The sequence below is a fragment of the Pyrus communis genome, chromosome 10 (assembly GCF_963583255.1).
Source record: "Pyrus communis chromosome 10, drPyrComm1.1, whole genome shotgun sequence".
In the NCBI taxonomy this organism is placed as follows: Eukaryota; Viridiplantae; Streptophyta; class Magnoliopsida; order Rosales; family Rosaceae; genus Pyrus; species Pyrus communis.
Genome location: NC_084812.1, coordinates 6939455 through 6960928, shown reverse-complemented (window position 1 = coordinate 6960928; position 21474 = coordinate 6939455). Strand labels below are relative to the sequence as shown.

Here is a 21474-nt window from a genome sequence, read left to right as displayed (position 1 = left end):
GATATTTAATTTGGATCGTTTGATCTCAACGGTAAAAAAAAATAAAAAAAGTCTTATTTAATATCCACCGTTCGATCTGAGATCAACGGTGGATATTAATATGCTTTATAAATAAATAAATAAAAGAAAAAATAGTTTTAAAATTAAGAAAAGTTACCGTTGTGACACGTGGCACAATCTGGAGTGTTGGAATTCAAATTTTTTTTATATCCAACGGTAGAGATTAATTAATTGAATAAAATTTTTTAAAAAATTGTAAAAAATTCAAAAAAAAATCTGAATTTTTTTTTTTAAAAAATTGTTTTTACTTTTCTATAAATACCTTCTCATTATCATCTACCTTACACAACAATTTCATATTTTCTCAACTACTTTCAATCACATTCCTTTCTTTGTCTCAAAGTTTGAATCCATTTTTTTCAACAAAATGACCACTGGTGCAGGTACGAATTGGTCGCTTATTGAAGATGTTGCGTTGTGTACTAGCTGGGTTGAAGTTACTCATAGTTCGCTTACGGGTAATGAGATGCAGTTGTGAGAAATGTGGAGTCTTATTCATACCAATTATCTTGAGAAAATTGGTGGGAAAAGAACCAAAGAATTGATGTCCAATCGTTGGAAATTACTTAGCCAATCGTTTAGTACATGGAGAGACGCATTGGCACAAGCTAGTAGTAATATTCGAAGTGGGGAAAATTACTCGGATCAAGTAACAATATATTATTTATTTGATACCCAAATTTACATTATAATTATTTGTTTGTATTATTTATTTGTTACCTACATAATTTATTATTTATTGTTTGTATTATTTATTTGTTACCTACTTACATTATAATTATGTTGTTTGTATTATTTATTTGTTACTTATTTTCATTATAATTATTTCTTCTCCCGCATTGTGTAGGAAATTCAAGTACAAGCTTGGTACGCTGCCAAAACCAAAAGCAAAAATAAATCATTTAACCGGTGAAAATGTTGGAATATTGTCAAAGATTGTCCTAAATTTAGAGTTGTGCTAGTCGGTCCAGAAGTGCACATGAACAGCACCCCTCTACACTCTACACCCGATCATGTCTCGCATGTTCATGAACAAGCGTCGGGTTCGACCTGTTATCCAATTAGGCCTCAAGGTAAGAAGGCTTCAAAGAGAAAAGGGAGTGCTTCCAAGAATGATTATGCAAAGTTCATGGAAGAACTTACTCGCCAAGGTGAATTGACTTTGGCAAGGGAACTGGCGAAATATGAGGCTGATAAGGCTAGAGAGGATGCCAAAGCTGCAGCTATTGAGAGAGAATTTCAGGCTAATGAGAGAGAAAGAGAGCTACTTAGGCAAGAAAGGGAACATGTTAGAGAAGAAAGAAGGGCTCAACGAGACCGTGAGATTATGAACACGCCTTTAGAAGGGAAGTCTTCAAATTCTAAATTTTTTTGGAAGTCAGAGAAAGCGGACGTGGTGCGAAGGAGACGTGCAAGAGAAACGATAGCAAGCCAAGATGGTCCTAGCACCACAAGAGAAGATCATCCTAGCACCACAAATTGGTTAAGTGATGATGAATAGAGTACTTTTTGTAATCGGAGCCCATAATTTTCCAATCACTTTGGGTTGTAATTTATTATTTATTGTTTGTATTATTTATGTTGTTTCCAATTTATTGAATATTTATTCAAATTAATTTGGTAAGTTATTTATACTAAGAGAATATTTATTGAAATGACAAAAACACACCAAATAAAATTACATAAGCATACGGAATAATTAAAAACTCACTAAAAATATTACATAAACATACCAAATTCAAAAAAACACACTAAATGAACTTAATTATCGTCAGCTTGTTTCAATGCCCATTGGTGCTCTATCAAGTCAATTTGCGGGGCATTGTGCATGTCTGGCATTTGAAATGCAATATATCGTTGAATGAGCATTTTGTTGTAACGTCCATCCCTTTGTAATGGCTCATGTTGCATGGGCTCATCGGTGGCGTCATGAGCACAATATATACGTGTTCTTGAATTGTTCATCATGTCTCGTTCATATTCATCAACGGCTTCATAATCGTACTTATCTTCCACAATCATGTTGTGAAGAATGATGCACGTCATCATGATGGATCGAAGCGACACATCAAACAATCTGGCAGCACCCTTGACGATCGCCCATCGAGCTTGGAGGATACCGAAACAACGCTCCACATCCTTCCTGCAACCCTTTTGACAGCTTGCAAAGTGTTTTTCCTTTGCACTTCGCGGACGTGGCACTGTTTTGACAAATGTTGACCATCGCGGGTAAATACCGTCAGCTAGGTAGTATGGCCCGTCGTACATACGTCCGTTGACCTCATACGTGACTTTTGGTGTCTTTCCTTGCAGGACATCATTGAACACTGAGGATTGGGTAAAGACGTTGATGTCATTTTGAGCTCCTGGGTGACACACCCCGACCTAGAAAGTCCACTTGGACCCTGAATCGAGCTGTGCTGGCCGACACCTGGAAGGCGACGAAGCCATAAAATGTGATAGTGTATAAAAAGTGAATAAATTTGAATGTAAAAGTGTCTAAGTACCAGAGTGCGCTACGAGTGGGAGCGAACCCATTTCACACGCGATGTCAGAGCATAAGTAAGGTACAGTAGTGTGGGTAAGAATCATACCCTTAAAAGTAGCCACCAATACTAAGATTAGCTATATATCCTCGTCGTTACGAACTTAGCAGTTAAAACCTGAAGGGTACAAAACAGAAAGTGTGAGTAAGCAGTAAAACCAAACTTCCCAAAACTATTACCTTTCTAACAGTAATAACCCCTCACTGTAATTCCCTTATCGTTTTCTATAGGACAGTACAACATATATACATATATCCAAACCATACTCAAAAATGACCAAGACCACGGTTTGCCATCAACTCCACCATACATTAATAAGTAGGCCAAATGAACTTAATCAATACAAAGTGATATATCAGTCAGAGTCATCTAAAATGACATGTACAACTTATCCATATCTCATCAATCATGGCTAGCATATAAGTCGGAGTCACCTATAGTGACCTGTACGACTTATCCATATCTCATCAATCATGGCTAGCATATAAGTCGGAGTCACCTATAATGACCTGTACGACTTATCCATATCTCATCAATCATGGCTAGCATATAAGTCGGAGTCATCTATAGTGACCTGTACGACTTATCCATATCTCATCAATCTTGGCTAGCATATAAGTCGGAGTCACCTATAGTGACCTATACGACTTATCTATATCTCATCAATCATGGCTAGCCAATAGCTCAATAAGTATACCTGCACACGAGTCGGAACCACCTAAAGTGGTCTGTACGACAGGACTGGGTGTAAATAAATACGCTCAAGTGCTACGATCACGTGAAGACTGTGCGAATAATCGCGGGTCACCTACGAGTCGGAACCACCTAAAGTGGTCTGTACGACAGGACTGTGCACCTACCTTGGATCCAAGGTGAGCGTAAGGTGCGGGAGGTGAACATCACGTGAAGGACTGTGCCCTGGCCACGGGCGGGAGCACTAACACCGGGGTGCAGGTTTATGAGCTCTCAATGCATCTCAATATAACATGTGCAACTCATGGCAACCAGTACGACAATATCGAAGTTGCCTAACACATAACTGTAGTCATGCTATAACGCAATCGATTCAACTAATACCATAAACTCACCTGAACTTACCTGGGTGTCCTGAGTTCACCTTTGCACTTGAAAGCATTCCCAATAATTATATACAAGTAATGTACATATGGATATACCATGATGCAATCTAATACTCAACCATGTCGTAGCATTTTCAATTATAAACAATACGGTGTGAAGTGTACAATCAATAACGCCCTACTCCCGAACTACTTATTTTCAGGGATAATTATCCATGTCAACCCAATTAACACTAATTTAACTAACTAATTCACAAAACTAAAACTTGCCTTTACCAATTTCCTTCGCATTACTCAATTTCCCAAGCAAGGCTTTTGTCTCAAATATTTTATGGCTGCATCTAACGTCTCGTTAGACTGCCTACGTACCCTAAACAGGGATCAAGCCATTCGTAGTTCATATAGGTACTTCAAACATTCACAATAATTATATGAAGGTAATATACCTAATCAATTTAAAAGTGTCGATAGAACTCTCAATAATATGTACGATAAAAAGGAAAAGATCCACTCACTTGGAGTTCACGCTATGATTCTCTAGCGCACGCATCGAGACGTCCTGAATGATTGGTCCCTGTGACCAATTATCAAATCACATCTCAGAACTCTTATCCGTAGAATACATAATTCACATAAAACACAACCTCAAAGACATTCTAAAATAGTTTGAGACCCATTGACCACAAGTCAACAGTCGATCAAAGATCGACGGTAGGGTTTACAACCCTGTATAACTTGACCCGGAAGATCCGCATATCAGATTTCCAATCCGCAACTCCCAACGATCCACAATATGTTTCTAGAATAACATATTAAAATTTCACTACGATCCAACGGTCAGATCTCCGCCAATTGCCTAAAACAAGTGGCCGTGAACATTTATTTTACTAACTTACAAATCCAATTCAGGAAGATCCAAAGTCGGATTCCTGATCCATAAATTCTATGATCTTTAAATATTACATATTATGATGTATCCAATTTTGGTGACGATCAAACGGTTGGATCATCGATTCACATTTTTATCAAGTAACGTAGTGTAACGAATTTAGGTTCCAACGATCAACCTACGTCGTTCAAATGACAAAAATGAATTCAAGACATTCGACATAGCCTAAAAATAGTATTGGTGGCCCACTGGCCACGCGCCGCCCCGGGTATCGGTCGGCCGCCCCGACTCACCGGAAAATCCAACTATTTCAAAAAATTATCAAACTTCACAAAAATGAAGATCTCAGTGAGTGGAGCAACTTTCATACCTACCACGAAGTCCAAAAGTGGACGGAAGATGGTCAATTTTGCCCATAAAGCCGGCGGGTGCTTAAAACTTCCCGACGTCGATTTGTCGTCTACGGTGGTCCAACGGGGTCAAGGTTGGTTGGGTTTTGCTCCTGGGATGATGGGCTACAAAGCCCAAGTGGTGGCATCAGCCATCGCTTTGCCGATTTGCCGAAAAATCGAAAATGGCCGGAGCACTATTGATTTTCGTCAACTTTCGTGGCCTCAAACAGCCACATACCATGGTTAATCAAGGTGGTTCTTGGGTGGGTTTTGTAGAGGGGAATGAGAGCTTCAAGATAGTGGTGGTGGCATCGAAAAACTCCACCGGAGTTGGCCGGAATCGGCCTTGGAAAATGGGAAGTCGTGGTGGGTGCGGGTGGACGGGAAGCCACTTCCTTTTCCCTTTTTTTTTTTTTTTTTTCTTTTCTTTCTTTCCTCCATTTCTGAATGGGCTTCACCCCACAAAGTGGGGATTTAATTTAAATAAACATTAAACCTTGAATAACCAATTTCGAACGTCCGTAACTATACCGTTATAATCCGGACTCGCAAACGGCTTTCGCCTATACGTTCGTACCAATGAGTACTACGACGATATGCTAAAAGAATAAGTCCCACATCTCTCAAGTCGATGGTCAACGGAAGTCAAAGTCCTTGCCTCTAGGGTAATTTCGTAAATTCACGCTTTTAAAATAAAATAAAAACGTAAAATTTGGAACGGGTTGTCACATTGGGACCCCGAAAAAGGCGTGTCAAATCCATGTATCAAAAGATGTCACCGCCTCCAGAATGATACTTTTTGCTCATTTTCTGTCCCCATAAGCGCCTTACCATGCACTTGGACAGTTTTTCCACGTCCAGTGCATACAATCAATGCTTCCAATCATCCCAGGAAAACCACTCATCTCAGCCTTCTTCAACAGCCGTTCCAAGTCCTTGTTGGTTTGCGGAGGTACTCAGCGGTGTAGATATATTCGATTGCTCCGTAAAACCTCATCAGGGACTCAAGAATGGTTGATTTTCCCATCCTCGTTATCTCATCCACTTGGTCTACAGATGCTCCATATGCAAGCATTCGCAAGGCAACAGTAATTTTTTGCTCAAGCAATAGACCCATAGCACCAAAAGCATCTTTCTTTTGCACAAAGTAAGAATCATGGTTGCAAACATCAATCATGATTTTGTTGAACAAATGTCGTTCCATTCTAAAACGACGTCTAAAGTATGTATCAGGGAATGCACTATTAGGAACAAAATAATCATCCAAGAGTTCCATACCTCGTTGTTGCCTGCTTCTATCAAGGTTTCCGGAACGGCTGGGCCTACAGATCTGAGTCATAACTTGGATGACTCGACGGGAATGTGAGGCTCTACCCATTCTTACTTCGTCATCTCTCATTCTACGCTCCTCATCCTCTTCCCTCTCATTTTTTGTCCCCTGGTGATTGAACATTGCTTCTGATTGGTTAAACAATTCTTCCTCTTCCTGATTGAGTTCCCACATCATCCTTGAGGAAGAAGAAGACATTGTAAGAAAGAAGTAGAAACTATGAATAATGATACAGATTTTTGTGAAGAATGAAGCAGAAACTATGAATAATGATAGAGATCTTGAGAAAATTGGTGTGAGATTTGTGAAGATGGATGGTGGATTATATGGAGGATTCAGAAAGGATTATGTTGTACATAATGCCACGTGGCATGCCGTCATTCGTTAAAAATCTGATGGAAATCTATCCTCAAAGATTGTGAACAGATTATGACATGTGGCATGCCGTCATTCGTTAAAAATCTGATGGAAATCTATCCTCAAAGATTGTGAACAGATTATGACACGTGGCGCGACGTGATTGGTTAATAATCTTATCAGAAATCCATCACCAATAATTGTATTTTCGGATAATGACACGTGGCATAACGAGTACGATTAAAAAATTTATCGGAAATCCATCCCCAATAATTGTCTTTTCAGATTTTATGACAAGTGGCGCAACGACAACGATTAAAAATTTTATCCGAAATTACAAATAAAATTATTTTGTATTATTTAATAATACTTCGGATAATGACACGTGGCGCAACGAGAACAATTAAAAATCTTATCCGATATTACAATTAAAATTATTTTTTTATTATTTTATAAATAAAAAAAATACTAATATTTTATTGCCTATTGTCAGGGCTATTGAAGTGTAACGGTGAAGATGCAAATGCTATTGTCAGGGCTATTACTGTTCATTAAGGGCAGTTACTGTTCATTAGGTGGATTGAATAGTGCATAGCCTGGGGGGAGGGCTCCAACGCTGGAGTTGCTCTTATCTAACTTTACCCACTTCTGTTAATGGATTGTTAAAATTAATGGTATTTTAGACATTTTAGTATTTACACATTTATTTACTTCTAGCCTAAACACTAAACAAGTCTCAATTTTATTTTTGATAACTCTAATTCAAATGCATAAATTTTGGACATTTTTTAAAATAAATTATTCAATCAATAGAAATTTTTCCGAGTAACAAAATCATTGTATCAACCAAAATAAGGGTTACATTTGTTTGTGTAGTCATTTTACTTGCAAGACATCCATGTATTAGCTCGAAACTTTGCAACTGAAAAATATTCATTACAACAAAATCATTATACCATTAAGCTATCCTACCCAAAATACTTCCCAAACCAAAAAGATCATTTAAAGCAAACGTGCACAGTTTGAAAAAGCTCATGCCTAGTGGAATTAGTGCTCAACAATGTGAAATTTTTTTGTTTCAAACTATGATACAATGATTTTGTTGTTCGAAATTTTTCTATTGATTGAATAATTTATTTTTAAAAATGCCCAAAATTTATACGCTTGAATTAGAGTTGTCAAAAATAAAATTGAGACTTATTTAGTGTGTAGGATATAGGTAAATAAATGTGTAAAAACTGAAATATCTAAAATACCCTTAAATTTAATAGTAAATTAACAGAAGTGGGTAAAGTGAGACAAAAGAGTTGAAAATGTCAGTTTCAAGGGACAAAGTGAGACAAAACCAATGTTAAAAGGTAATCTGAGACTCAATTATCATTTTAGGGAGTATTTCGACTAATAAACCTTCAAACTAATCAGAATCATGCATGGTAAATTGTTAACTCCGGATCATTGCTAGATGTTCATATTAAAATCATCATTCATTTCTAATTTAATTTTGTCACATTGAATTGTAATCAGATAAAAATCTACCCATCGAGAAACATAAGCATGTGTTTAGAATTTCATATACAGAACACCTCTAAGAATTTTCTAGCACTAGTTTTAAGACTAATAACTAATATAAGATTTAACTGAATGGGAGCAATAACGATTCAGAATAAAATTTAGCCTCAAACGTGTATATATACATACAGGAAACCTTCAAGGGAAGAGATTCTAATATTTTTTTATAAAAGTGGTAATTAGTTGTGGGGTCCACACCACATCAAATTTTAACGATCTGAACCGTCTATTTTTTAAGTTGTACCTTATAGATCATCCTAACAAAATATTAGCCAAATCGGAAATATTTAGGACATCTAATTGGGTTCTAAGAAATGAACGAATACTTTGTTATATAAGAAAGAATGAAATTTGATCTTGATAATTAAATAGGCAAATTGTTTCGGATTGAATTGAATTTTTGCAAGGATGATCTATGAATTGAGACTAACAACATAGACGGTTCAAATTGTTGAAATTCGATGTGGAGTGAGGTCCACACCTAATCCCCATTTTTTCAAAAAATAGGAATCCATTTGTATAAAGGACCTGATACACACACACACACACATATATGTATATATATATATGGAATTGTTATTGGCACTCCAAAACTTACATTCTACACTCCAAACTTTTTATATTTGGAAAAAAAAATACACTTATGAGGAATGTAGAATGCGATTTTTGAAGTGCCAATAACATTTCCTTACACACACACAAGTACATGAAAATTCACATTATCATAGTTTAGACTAGAGATTCAAATTGCACTATTCATGTTGCATATGGAATGGGGCCTCGATTTTGAATTAATTACAATGTTGCCATTGTTTTATTTTCTTTTTGGGTTTGATGCTGACATAGTCAGTCAATGATATCTTTTTTGTTTTCTTTTGACACTAGCGGCTTCTTAAGCGAAAGATCCTTTTCAAGGGAAGGGTTCCAAGCCAGCCTTAGAACCAACTTCAGATTGGACCCGAAGCAAGCCTGAAGTAATGGAAGTAGGATTATCTCTCCTCTTTTTTTTTCCTCCCTTTCCCTTTTCTCCGAATTGAACGGTCACAGTTAAGTCACGTCAACATCTTATATTAATTTTTTTTTATAGAAAGAGAAAGACAAAATAGAAAATGTAAGAGAAGGAGATGGAAGGGGATGGAAAGAGGAGGGGAGAAAATTCTAGTCCGAAGTAATGCAGTAAGACCTATACCTCTGCCCGTTGTTTGTCCGACCGATGATAGTGGCTATTTTGGATCGAAGACAATTTCATGTACAATTCATATTTTTGCTTTGCATTTTGTTTGTGTTTCTTTTAATGGGCAACAAGGCATGAATCACGTGTATATAAATAATATTGTTTATCATATTTATGCTTAGAACTTTTGACATGTTTAACATAGGTTTAATCCCTGCAACACTGTACAGGCACCAATAGCTAGTTTAGATAAAAATATGAAGAATAATATACGTTGATCCTTTAAATTATGCCGTTAAGGAGATTATATGGTACAAATTTATATATACTGAAACTCAGTTTTTGGTTCACCAAAAAAAAAAAAAAAAACCCAGTTTTTGGGTTCCTCACTTACTATTGTGCGGACGGATTTGCTCCTTATTTTCTTCAACGTTTTTTTTTATTTTGGTGGGATTTTATAGTGGAGTGGCGATTTTTCCCTTGGTCATGTGTGTTATGCGTGCGTGGCTATCGGGTCGTTTTTCTCTTTCCTCTTCTTTTCTTCACTCTGCTTTTCTGGATTACTGGTGTCACGCCCCGATCCCAACATACGTCCAGGATCGACACGTGACTTCATCAAATAACCATATATCTAACATACCCGCCTCCGAGATATGTACCAAGCACATGCCATGCCTCCAATTGTGTAGTAATTTTTTTCTACACTTTATGGTTGCATCTAACCTCCAGTTAGACTGCCTACGTACCCTCAATAGGGATTAAGCCATTTGTAGTTCGTCATTTCACTACACTCAAACATCCATCACATAAATCACTATGTCTCAACAATATATCACAATGCATACCATGCAATATGTCAAAGAACCAATGACGAAGCACAATATTCTTCTCAAGCCACATTGATCAACTAAAATAATCATAATAATGACATCTATATCCAAAGTCATTCCGCAATCCCGTTAATTAATCAATTCATGAATAAAAAATGCATGATCTTAGCATTTATTTATGTTAATCAATCAATGCGATAACTTATCATTTCACAAATTTAACTAAGGAACTCTATATAATTCCCTACTTGGATTATGAGTAATAAACATTGTAATTCTAATTTACGTTCACAAGATTTATTGTGGGTAATTCCCATTCACTTGAATCTAGGGTTCTAGACTAATCTTATGGGAATTAGCAAAAGCAAGGATTCCGAACAACTCAACCGAATCCAACAACATTGGGTTCCGAACCACTCAACGAAACCAAAATACCAACCTGTTTCGCATACTTTACCTAGACCTGTCATATGTAAAATCAATGCCTACATCAAGGGAATGGTGCACTGGCAAATCAGAACTCGGTTAAGCTGCGAAACTTGGGTGAGTGATAATAATACAAGTATGTGATATTCAATAAAACAGACCATCGATCACAATCTATAAGTATCAAGTACAGAATCATGCTTTATGATATCATAATCAAGTCGCTGAGAACACCGAATGAGTCACCCAGACATCCAACGGCATTTCTAATTCAAACCACAAGATTCTCAAAAACCATTGTTCATATGTACATTAAAAACTAGGGCTAGAGGGACGTAGTTCGGCCGAAACCTACATAAGTAACTAAACAGGAAGTGGCCCTCCTAAGCGGATTAACCAAGCAGAGCCACCCCTCAGAAAGTAACCAAGTAGGCAGTGACCCACTAATGCGGATTAACCAAGTAGAGTCACTCCTACAACTATTAGGAAGTGATCACCCAATGCAGATTAACCAAACATGATCACTCCTAAGCATACATGGCCATAAGGATCGCCCAACGCGGATTAACCAAGCGCGATCCATATATAGTATGGTCCCTAAATGCGGATTAACCAAGCAGGACCACTAGTGGCCCCCCAATGTGAATTAACCAAGCAAGGTCAAGATAATCAGGTAGGTAGTGACCCTACAACGCAGATTAACCAAGCAGAGTCACACCTACAGAATTATTAGGCAGTGATCACCCAATACAGATTAACCAAGTGCGATCCATATATAGTATGGTCCCCCAATGCGGATTAACCAAGCAGGACCATTAATGACCCCCCAATGCAGATTAACCAAGCAAGGTCATAGTCTCCTACTAGCCTTCAATTTACAAAACATTTCAATACGCAATTCGAATCACTTTTCCATAAATATTTCCAATCCATGAATCAAATCACATTTAATAACAATAGATCGATGGCCAATTATAAAAGAATCACATTTTAATAGAAAACACATTTATAAAACCATGTCATATCCACAAATGATATTAATATCAAGAATCAGGTAAACACCATATCACATATGTTAAAGTCACTCACTGAGACAAGTCCGCAAAGCTTCATTGAGTCTCTAGTAATACTAATTTTAGTAATTCAAATGGTTCAAGACCCGTTGACCAAACGTCAATGGTGGGGTCCACACCCTAGCAATTTAATCTGGAAGATCCGCACATCATAATCTAGATCCGTAACTTCTTAAGGTCCACATTATGCTCAAAGAACAACATACTAAAATCTCATTGCGATCCAATAGTCGGATCTCTGCCAATTGCTAGAATTAGGTGGCGGTTAACAATTAATTTTACTAACTTAGAAATCTAATTCGGTAAGATCCATACGTCGGATTCCCAATCCATCAGTTCCGGTTATCCTCAAATATTATGTTCTATAACGCATTAGGATTTGGTGACGATCCAACAGTCGGATTGGTGATTCAAAATTTGATCAAGTGATGTATCATAATGAAACTAGGTTCAAACAGTCAAAACACTTCATACGGATATCAATTATGATTTCAAGGCATCTAATTGGACTTAGAAAGACATCGTCGGCCCACTGGCCACTCGCCGCTCCAAGTTGCTGGAAAATTCAACTATTTCAAAAAATTACCAAATTTTACAGGCAAAATAGATCTCAGTGAGTGGAACAAGTTTCATACCTATGGCCAAGTCCAATTTGGCTGGGAAAAGCTCCAATTGCCCTTGAACCCGATGTAAAACCTAGAAATGGATGTTCCTCGATTCATCACCAAAACAAACTCCGATGCCTCATCCAATGCTTGGGCCTTACTCCAGGAGTTGAGGGAAGTCTATTGGTGGTGGTGATCGACAGTAATCGTTGTCGGAATCACCATAACATGAAAAAGAAAACTCTACATCTGTTGCCAGCAATGCTCATGTTTTAGGTTTAGAATTGATGTATGTGAAACCTATTGTGACCAATTTCTTTAATAAGCGTTAATAGCGTTGATGCCTTATATGATATGTTTTGGGTCTTTTATTTTTAGGAAAGAGGGATGTTTAAGGAAGCAACTTTGGAGAAAAAAGTGCACCGCTAAAGGAGATAACATTAGTCAGGACTCCAGGAGCAAAGTCAACAAGCAAACATTAGAATGTGATACATGTATACTTGGGAGCTACAAGTGCTTTGTGTGTGGTTTGAATCTGAACAATCACGTTGTGTATCACCATCATATAGGCAAATTTGTTATGCGTGATGGTATATTTACGCAAGACTGAAATGGATGATCTAATTTTATGCAATTATAATTTTGGGTTTCTCTATTTCTGTTTTTTTTTTTTTTTTTTTTTGTATGATTTATTTGATGAAAGTTTCGATCTTCAGGTACATTTTTCATATATGTACTCATCAAATGTCACAATTACTATTCCTCTAGTTTTTTGGGCTACAAATTAAATTTTGGGGTTGTTTAAATTTGTGATTAATCGATTCGATGTTCTAGGTTCTTTGTAGGCAGAGCATTGGAGCAGTTGGTCATATTTGGAAGAGCAAACGAGGATGGGGTTCTTGGTGTTGCATGAAGTTTATGTGTATTAGATGGACATCCATCTTGTCTCCAATGGAGGAAATTTGATGTCACCACCTTCAACTTTCCTCATGCATGCCATTACTCTTGGCTAAGTGAAAAGAACTCGGAGCTTATTGAGCAATTCACTAATTATTCATTTCAATTAAATGTTGATTAGGATATTACACGTAAATAGGATTGTAAATATGTTGTACATATATGTATAAATAGAGTTGTTAACATAGTTGTAAATATATGTAAATACAGTTGTAAACATTTTGGACATATAAATTTAGACTTTCGATGCACTATTTTTTCCCCTTCATGTAAAATTTTCGGAGATCATTACGTCTCAAACCTGGTTTTCAAGCACATCTCTCCGTTTAAAGAAATACATATATACATATATCATGAAGTTTATCTGTTAATCATTATTTTTATTTTTATGTTTTTTTTATTTCAGTTACTGTCATAGGCCGTGAAAAGTGTGCCGGACCGTATTGTACAAATCCACTCAAATACCAGGATTCGAAGTTGAAGCTCCCTCTATGCGGTGTCCAGTGTTACAAGGCAATACATCGAAAGATGGCTCCTCTATCTGCCTGTTGATTCGGCTGAAACTGGCGTTGCAGGATAGTCCTGCAGCACTTCATATGTAATTAATTTAGTTCAATACAGGGTGATGTACTACTGCATATGTAGATGGAATTTATATACACAAATCATACATACTCTATAAAAAAATATAAAAAAAATTAAAAAAAAAACTTTCAAGTGATTGCAAATTTGGTTGTCACTGGGAAACTATGACGATTTAATGGTGGTTGGAATCATTAATCAAACCAAAGTAGGTTTCTGTATCATGAATTTCATAAATAGAATTGAAATATTGTGTATATAATTGACGGATATTTTGATCCCTTATATGGTTCAGGTGGTGAGATGTTGCCTCCAAGTTGTTGATCGATATTTGATGTACTCTGTTGCAAAAACTTTTGTAAAGTCACTCTGTAGTTGTTGAGATGAGAGGGCTATTTTGCTCCTTATTTTGTTCTTAATGTCAAAATTTCATAATGTCAGGTGATCAGTATGCATGGATTTGATATTTCTACATGTATATAAATAGTTATATATATTTTATACAGTTTTAAAAACCACAGCATAGTGCGGGCTCCCCTTCTAGTGGAAACTAATCGACGGATGATCTTAACAAGAAAGTATGTTTAGGAGAGAAACTCTGATGTGGATCAAGACCCTAAACAATCCCTCCAAACCATTTTCAATGCCTTCAATGCTTGAATCCAAGACCTCCAACTTCCGTTGTACAGATTGAACCTTCTGAGCACCCACAAAATCTTCACCTGAATTATGCACAACAATGTTGCTAACTGCAATATCTACCTTTTCCAGCTCGTTCATGCTTTTGCGTTGGTTGTTGTCACAAACCAACACCCCTTTGCGCAACAAAATCGAAACCAACGACCATCTGCTAGGCCTTGGCTTCAAAATTGGAGTGGACAGAAATGAAGAAAGTGACTGAAAAACGGAGCTGGTGATCAAACTTGCCTCTCTGAACACCCGCACCATCGGGGCCAGATGGTTGTCGAGATCCAAAGGAAATGCTTCGTACTTTTGATCCATTTGCTTCAATGATGCCACAAACTGCACAATTTCCTTGTTCATCTTTTTTCTTATGCAAACATATGAACTCACAATGTCTTCAAAGCTCGAATCTCCCACCTTTCTTCTCCGAAGCGCAGATTGAAGATCTCTAACGCTTTCCTTCATGGTCAAAATGGAATCTTTTGTGTTTCCACATACATCCAAGTATTTGACAGAACTATCCAACAGCTCTTCAACCCATTTCTCGTTTTGGTGAAGGGCTAGAGCTTGCTGTGCCAATGGCAGGTGAAGAAGCTCCTCAATACAAACGTACAACTCCTTGAGACCACCTAGCCCTTTGCATATTGAATCCGCTTCTGATGACACAGGTGACGACGACGATGAAGATGTCAACTGTGCCTCCCAGACCTTGAGCTTGTTCAGCTCTTCCTCAGTTTTGGATGTGCTTGGATGTGACCTAACCGGCATACTAATTGATCCAACATTGTAAAGCTTTGAGGGTTTTGGAGAGAACGAAGCCATTGTTGCTCTTTTCATCATAGAAAGGTTGAAATTTTGTGAAAGTTAAAAGAACTTATAGAAACTTATAGGAATTGGATTGAAGAAGTTGTGTTGTATGGTTTAGATTTCGAAGTCGCATATATATACCGAGGTACAAATTTGAAAGAAGATGGGAGGGGAGGCCAGATTCGCCAGAAGCATCTTTTGGGTCCTTAGGTCAATGTTATCGACATGTGGAGGCCGGTGAGCTATTGTTTCATGGCGTGAGTTATATTGTCACGTCTCTCGCATCAAATATGAACTAAGTATCTGTTCAATTTTAATATCAGCTTAATATTATTTTTTGGGTAAGGTGTTATTCAAAAATTAATTATTTTTGTTTGCGGTATAAAAAATCAATCTAGTTGTAAATAATATATTATTACATGACTGTATTCTAAATACTTTTAAAAATTAATTGGCCGGCGCTGTTAAATTTTGGTTTCTTATGTGGTCAAATAACCCAAATTCAAAGAAGGTTGGTAGCAAAAATTTAAGGAGGTTGAGCATTTCAAAGTTCTTTCGCTGAGAAAGCCTTAGAATGTTGAATATCGAGAAATCCATATATCCATCAAGATCATGAAATCATTTTTTTTTTAATTAGTTTCGGAATTTGGTTGGAAATGTGGGGTGTTAAACAAAATTGAAAGCAAAAATTATATTCATAATAAATATGTATATGGGTTGCACGAGTATCATGTCTTTCGATGCTCCCTTGAAGGCTTGCACCCTTCCAAATGCAATTAAACCTACATCAGTTTATAGTACTTGATTATGTAGAATTTGATGCGTGTAACTACTAGGTTTCATACTTGGTCTTCGAATCTGATTGTGGTCCCTTTAATTTTATGAGTAGTGAGCGAGATTGTTGTTTTCTGTGATCTGTCCTCCTTTTTCTTCTTGATTTGGCCTTAAAAGAAGGAAACGATGATTTCTTGGTAACTTTTTGACAGATCTTTTGACTATTTGGCCAAATTTTTCTTCATCTTTGCTGACAGGTTTGAATAAGAAGTTTTTCAAGTACTTCTTAATCATGAGAGATTTTTTTAGTGTGTTCGGTATATATGATGTTACATAACGTGTTATTATACAAATAATATGATATATATGTTAAAAAGTTAATAACTTAAAAAAATAAATATTTTCACCACTTACATTAAAATATATAGTATATTCCATCAATATTCCTATTACAATGAAAATGTTCTCCGTAATCAGTGGTTTGAATTAGAAGTATTTTTGACCACTTATTTGAAAGTTTCATAAGTTTTGGGACGGACTCAATGGAAAGGGAAAAGCTGAAAAGTCAAGAAAGAAAACTCCATATCCATTCGACAATTTGATTCAATTTTTTTATTTATGGGACATGTGAACTTGCGTCATTTTTTAAGAAAGATAAGCTGTGATATTCATTAAGAAATGAAGATAACATGAACAAGAGATCAAGAAAACATGAAAGTGGCTCTCGCTAAAAACCTTTGCTACAACTCTTATTTTGATTCAAAGAAAAAACATGATGTACTATAAAGAAACTAATTATAAGAATTGTCCTATAATAATAACTTATTACTAAGTGTTCTCTATATATGACAGCGTGAAATATATCTTCTTGACTTAGAAAGATGACATATCATATAATCAAAGTTATCACAGCTCGATTTATATATAGAGAATAGAAAATGACATAAGATGGTTCATATCAAACCATAACACCTCTTGCAAATGAAACTACCTTCCCTAGTTGATCAGGATCGCTTAGTATGAACAAACTCAGAGGAGTTTAAGATTAGTGTTGCTTCCAAATATATCAATTTATTTGATTTCGTGACTTTGGTTTGGAAAAGAGACAAGTTGAGAAGATTTTAAGGTATATTACTATATTCTTTCAATTTAAAATACTTGAACTAAAGCATATTCAATAATTGATTTGCACATCATATTATTGCAAAGGGAAATGACTCCACCATATATCGTGGGAAATTGAGACTTAAAAATGACACATGTCACATTCACATCCTTAAAAATCTTGAATAATTTGTTGGGAAGTACCAGTCACATCATAAATTATTTACAATGGTACGACGTCTTACTTCATATATTATTACTCTAATACATTTGGTTAGCAAAAACAACAAAAAAAAGTACAGATAAATGTAGAATGAGATGGCTAGCTGACTTTGTAAAGTTGATAAATTAATTAACAATAAGCATGGTTAAGATATAGGGTAGAGAAAAATTAGCATATCATTGCCAAGTAAACTAGAAAGCAACCTTTTTCTTTTTTAGATGAGCAAAAAAAAAAAAAAAAAAATCAGTGTGACTGTAATCTTGACCATTAGCCATCTTAAGTTCACGTTTATAAATTCACGAGATGCCACACTGAAAATTCACGTTGTCCTATTGTGAAAACTAAACGTGCTTCCCCAATGAAGACTTTCTAAGAGCAACTCCAGCGTTGGAGCCCTCCCCCCAGGCTATGCACTATTCAATCCACCTTATGAACAGTAATAGCCCTGGCAATAGCATTTGCATCTCCACCGTTACACTTCAATAGCTCTGGCAATAGACAATAAAATATTAGTATTTTTTTTATTTATAAAATAATACAAAATAATTTTAATTGTAATATCGGATAAGATTTTTAATCGTTCTCGTTGCGCCACGTGTCATTATCCGAAGTATTATTAAATAATACAAAATAATTTTATTTGTAATTTCGGATAAGATTTTTAATCGTTGTCGTTGCGCCACTTGTCATAAAATCTGAAAAGACAATTATTGGGGATTTCCGATAAATTTTTTAATCGTACTCGTTATGCCATGTGTCATTATCCGAAAATATAATTATTGGTGATGGATTTCTGATAAGATTATTAATCAATCACGTCGCGTCACGTGTCATAATCTGTTTACAATATTTGAGGATATTTATAGAAAAGTAAAAAAAAAAAATTTTTGAATTTTTTACAATTTTTTTTTAAAATTTTTATTCAAGTAATTAATCTCTGCCGTTGGATATAAAAAAATATGAATTCTAACACTTCAGATTGTGCCATGTGTCACAACGGTAACTTTTCTTAATTTTAAAACTATTTTTTCTTTATAAAGCATATTAATATCCACCGTTGATCTCAGATCGAACGGTGGATATTAAATAAGACTTTTTTTTTTGACCGTTGAGATCGAACGGTCCAAATTAAATATCCGTTGAGATCGAACGTACCGTGGGAAGCCACATGGCTTCCCAATGGTAACTAAAAAAGCAAATGTTTTTTTTGATTTTGTGTTGGCGACGCGCCCCCACGTGCGAGTGGGGTGCACGCGCCTGACAGAAAAAAAATTAAATAAGGCCTGACGCTAGGCTGACGTCAGCGCTGGCATCACAGGGCCTCAGGCTCTCGGGCTGGCAATTCTCCACGGGCCCGGAGCTCAGGCCTCCACCTTCACTCGGGCTCTCCAACGCTAAAGCCGGTCCACAGAGCCTCGGGCCCCTTTTCTCTTCCCCGTCCCCCGAGCAACCAGCAACCCTGGGCTTGCTCTAAGGGAGGACAAAAAGAGTGGCGTTGGAGCCAAGCCCAAATATCTAATTCTTTATGAAACAAATAAAGAGTTTTAGTAGTGGAGGGTACTCAAAACTTATTTGGGCTTGAACACACGTACTGTTTACAACTTTACGCACACGAATATGAAAAAGCATAGGGATATCATATGAAGTGAATAATGTTCGGCATAATTTGAATTGTAAACTAATGGTGTGCCAAAAATAACCAAGATCAAAAGGATTTTGCCTAGCACTAAGGAACCCAACAGAAAGATGTATAGAAGGATCGATATATATATATATATATATATATATATATATATATATATATATATATATTTGGAGAATTTGAAATGTTGTAGATGTTGATCAAATGCTGTTTTAACTATGGAAATTCTTCACAAGGTCCTTTAGCCTTGATGTGCTAGTTGTTTAGAGTTTGATAGGAATCAGAGATGCAAGAAACAAAAAGGAAATTTCAACAAGAAATCTACTTTAATGATTTGGTGATGAGAGGACTCAAATGAGAGAACCAAACAGATAATCAAATCTAAGATATCTCACTTACAAGTGAAGAGAAATAGTACTAAGTGACAAATTTTATCAACTCTTTACTTCTATACAACTGAAGGAGTAGCAACACGTGTCTGCATAAGCAGCAACGTACTCTTCACACCTCCTATACACAAATGAAACAGTTTGGGGACCTTTTGTCTTGAATTAACCAATTTTAAAATGCATTTACCATAATTTTAATGGAGACATGAATAGTACAAACCACTCGTGCACATAATATAAAACTGATTAATTCCAATGATGATGTTAATCTTGGCTTTCTAACTACCATACATCTATATAATCTGTTACGTTTTTTGTTTAATGTAATCTTGTCTTGGTGTTGAAGTTTCTCCAAAATTAAGACAAGACACATTAATAAATACAAATTGAAGGGTAATGTGGCACTAGCGGAGCAATGTTTGTGATGACTCGTGATGCTTTTGCCCTAACCAATGCACCAAAGACAAGATCCTCATGCTAATAGCCATACCTAAAGAAATTGCATATTATTGAGGGCTCCACATGCTCCATATTGACTTGAACAGTCTTGGTTCCACCACCCTCACCATCCCCCACCACCCCCCCCCCCCCCCCCCCCCCCCCCCCAAAAAAAAACCCCTCTCCCCTCTCCCCTCTCTGTGTTAGCATATAATATAGGCATTCCCAAAGATAGTAAGGATCAAAAACACCTCAAACTTGAGCTCTTTAAAAAACAAAGAACAATCTCAACTTTGAGCTTTTTGTCAAACCCTAAACGATGGCTGCCAAGCACCATGTTATTAGATCAATCAGCTTGCCCTCAAGGTCTCACCCTACTACTCTTAGGGTTGAAGAGGAGCTGAACAGGCTCCAAACATCGTCATCTTGCGATTCAACTTCAGACTCAATCTGCAAATCTCTATGTGGGCTAGACGAGTTGTATGAGTGTGTAGATGATCTTTTACAGATGGCATCAACCCAACAGCTCCTTTCTCAACACCAACAAAAGAAGTGCATGGATGAGTTGTTGGATGGATCACTCATGAGGCTCTTGGACGTATGTGGCATCACAGGAGATGAAATTTCAACAATCAAGGAACATGTTAGAGATCTTCAATCTGCTCTTAGGAGGAGAAAGGGAGACACAAGCCTTGAAAGCAGCATTTCCAAGTACACTTGCTTCAGAAAGAAGATGAACAAGGATGCCAAGAAATTGATCACATCTTTGAAACAAGTAGACAATAAAATTGCAACATCGCCACTTCTTGAGCAAGATCACCATCTCACTGCCGTGATTCGAGTTCTTAGAGAAGTTCGTGTGAAGAACATGTCTATCTTCCAATCCCTCTTGGTCTTGCAACATCGCCTTGATGCTGCTTTATACAATCTATGCAAATCATCAACTGCTACATTTGAATGTGCAAATAAAAGATTGGAGGCTTTGGAAGTAACCATTGAGAGCCTTGAGAATGGTTTAGAGAGCGTTTTTAGGTGCATGATTAAAACAAGAGCTTCTCTTTTGAACATAATCTCACAATAATGTGTTCTCAAAGGCCATGTATATGTATCAAAAAATCCTCAAGGCATCCACATTTTTTAGGATTCCTTTGGGATTATTTTTTCTGCTATGCATTTGTAATGTATATATAGCCTTACAATCAAATACAATTGATGCTCAAGTTCTTGAATCACATCATGATATTTCCTTGAAATTTTAAGTTGTAATGGATGGATTGGACTTGAGTACCAAATCATATATTGAACATTTATTATTTTACATTCTAGCTTTGTAAGAGACAGGTGGTGATCTCTGCTTAATTATCTCTCTCAAGTCTTTGCACCAAAAATCATTGGAGAACGGAGAATTTTAGTTGTATTTTTTGTTTAAATTAATCTTGCAAAGCAGATAGGAGCTGTTTTTTTTTTCTTTTGTTATCTCATTTTTGGATGGGTTTACCTAGAGTTAGCTGGCTTATGAAAGTGAAAATTCTAATATGATGGTA

The 21474-nt window shown here is 36.4% G+C and overlaps 3 protein-coding genes across 3 annotated transcripts; 2 read left to right on the top strand and 1 right to left on the bottom strand.

Moving 5' to 3' along the window:
- Nucleotides 1-1189: 1189 nt before the first annotated feature.
- On the top strand, nucleotides 1190-1561 carry LOC137747770 (uncharacterized). Its single transcript, XM_068487920.1, has one exon. The coding sequence runs from the start codon at nucleotides 1190-1192 to the stop codon at nucleotides 1559-1561; it is 372 nt and encodes a 123-aa protein (XP_068344021.1).
- Nucleotides 1562-13744: 12183 nt separating this feature from the next.
- LOC137747769 (uncharacterized) lies at nucleotides 13745-15375 on the bottom strand. The gene is made up of 2 exons (XM_068487918.1): nucleotides 14505-15375; nucleotides 13745-13869 (listed from the first exon to the last, which is right to left on the bottom strand). Exons 1-2 carry the CDS (start codon nucleotides 15373-15375, stop codon nucleotides 13745-13747), a joined length of 996 nt encoding a protein of 331 aa, XP_068344019.1.
- Nucleotides 15376-20249: 4874 nt separating this feature from the next.
- On the top strand, nucleotides 20250-21011 carry LOC137747768 (uncharacterized). Its single transcript, XM_068487917.1, has one exon. It carries the CDS (start codon nucleotides 20250-20252, stop codon nucleotides 21009-21011), a length of 762 nt encoding a protein of 253 aa, XP_068344018.1.
- The last annotated feature ends 463 nt before the right edge of the window (nucleotides 21012-21474 follow it).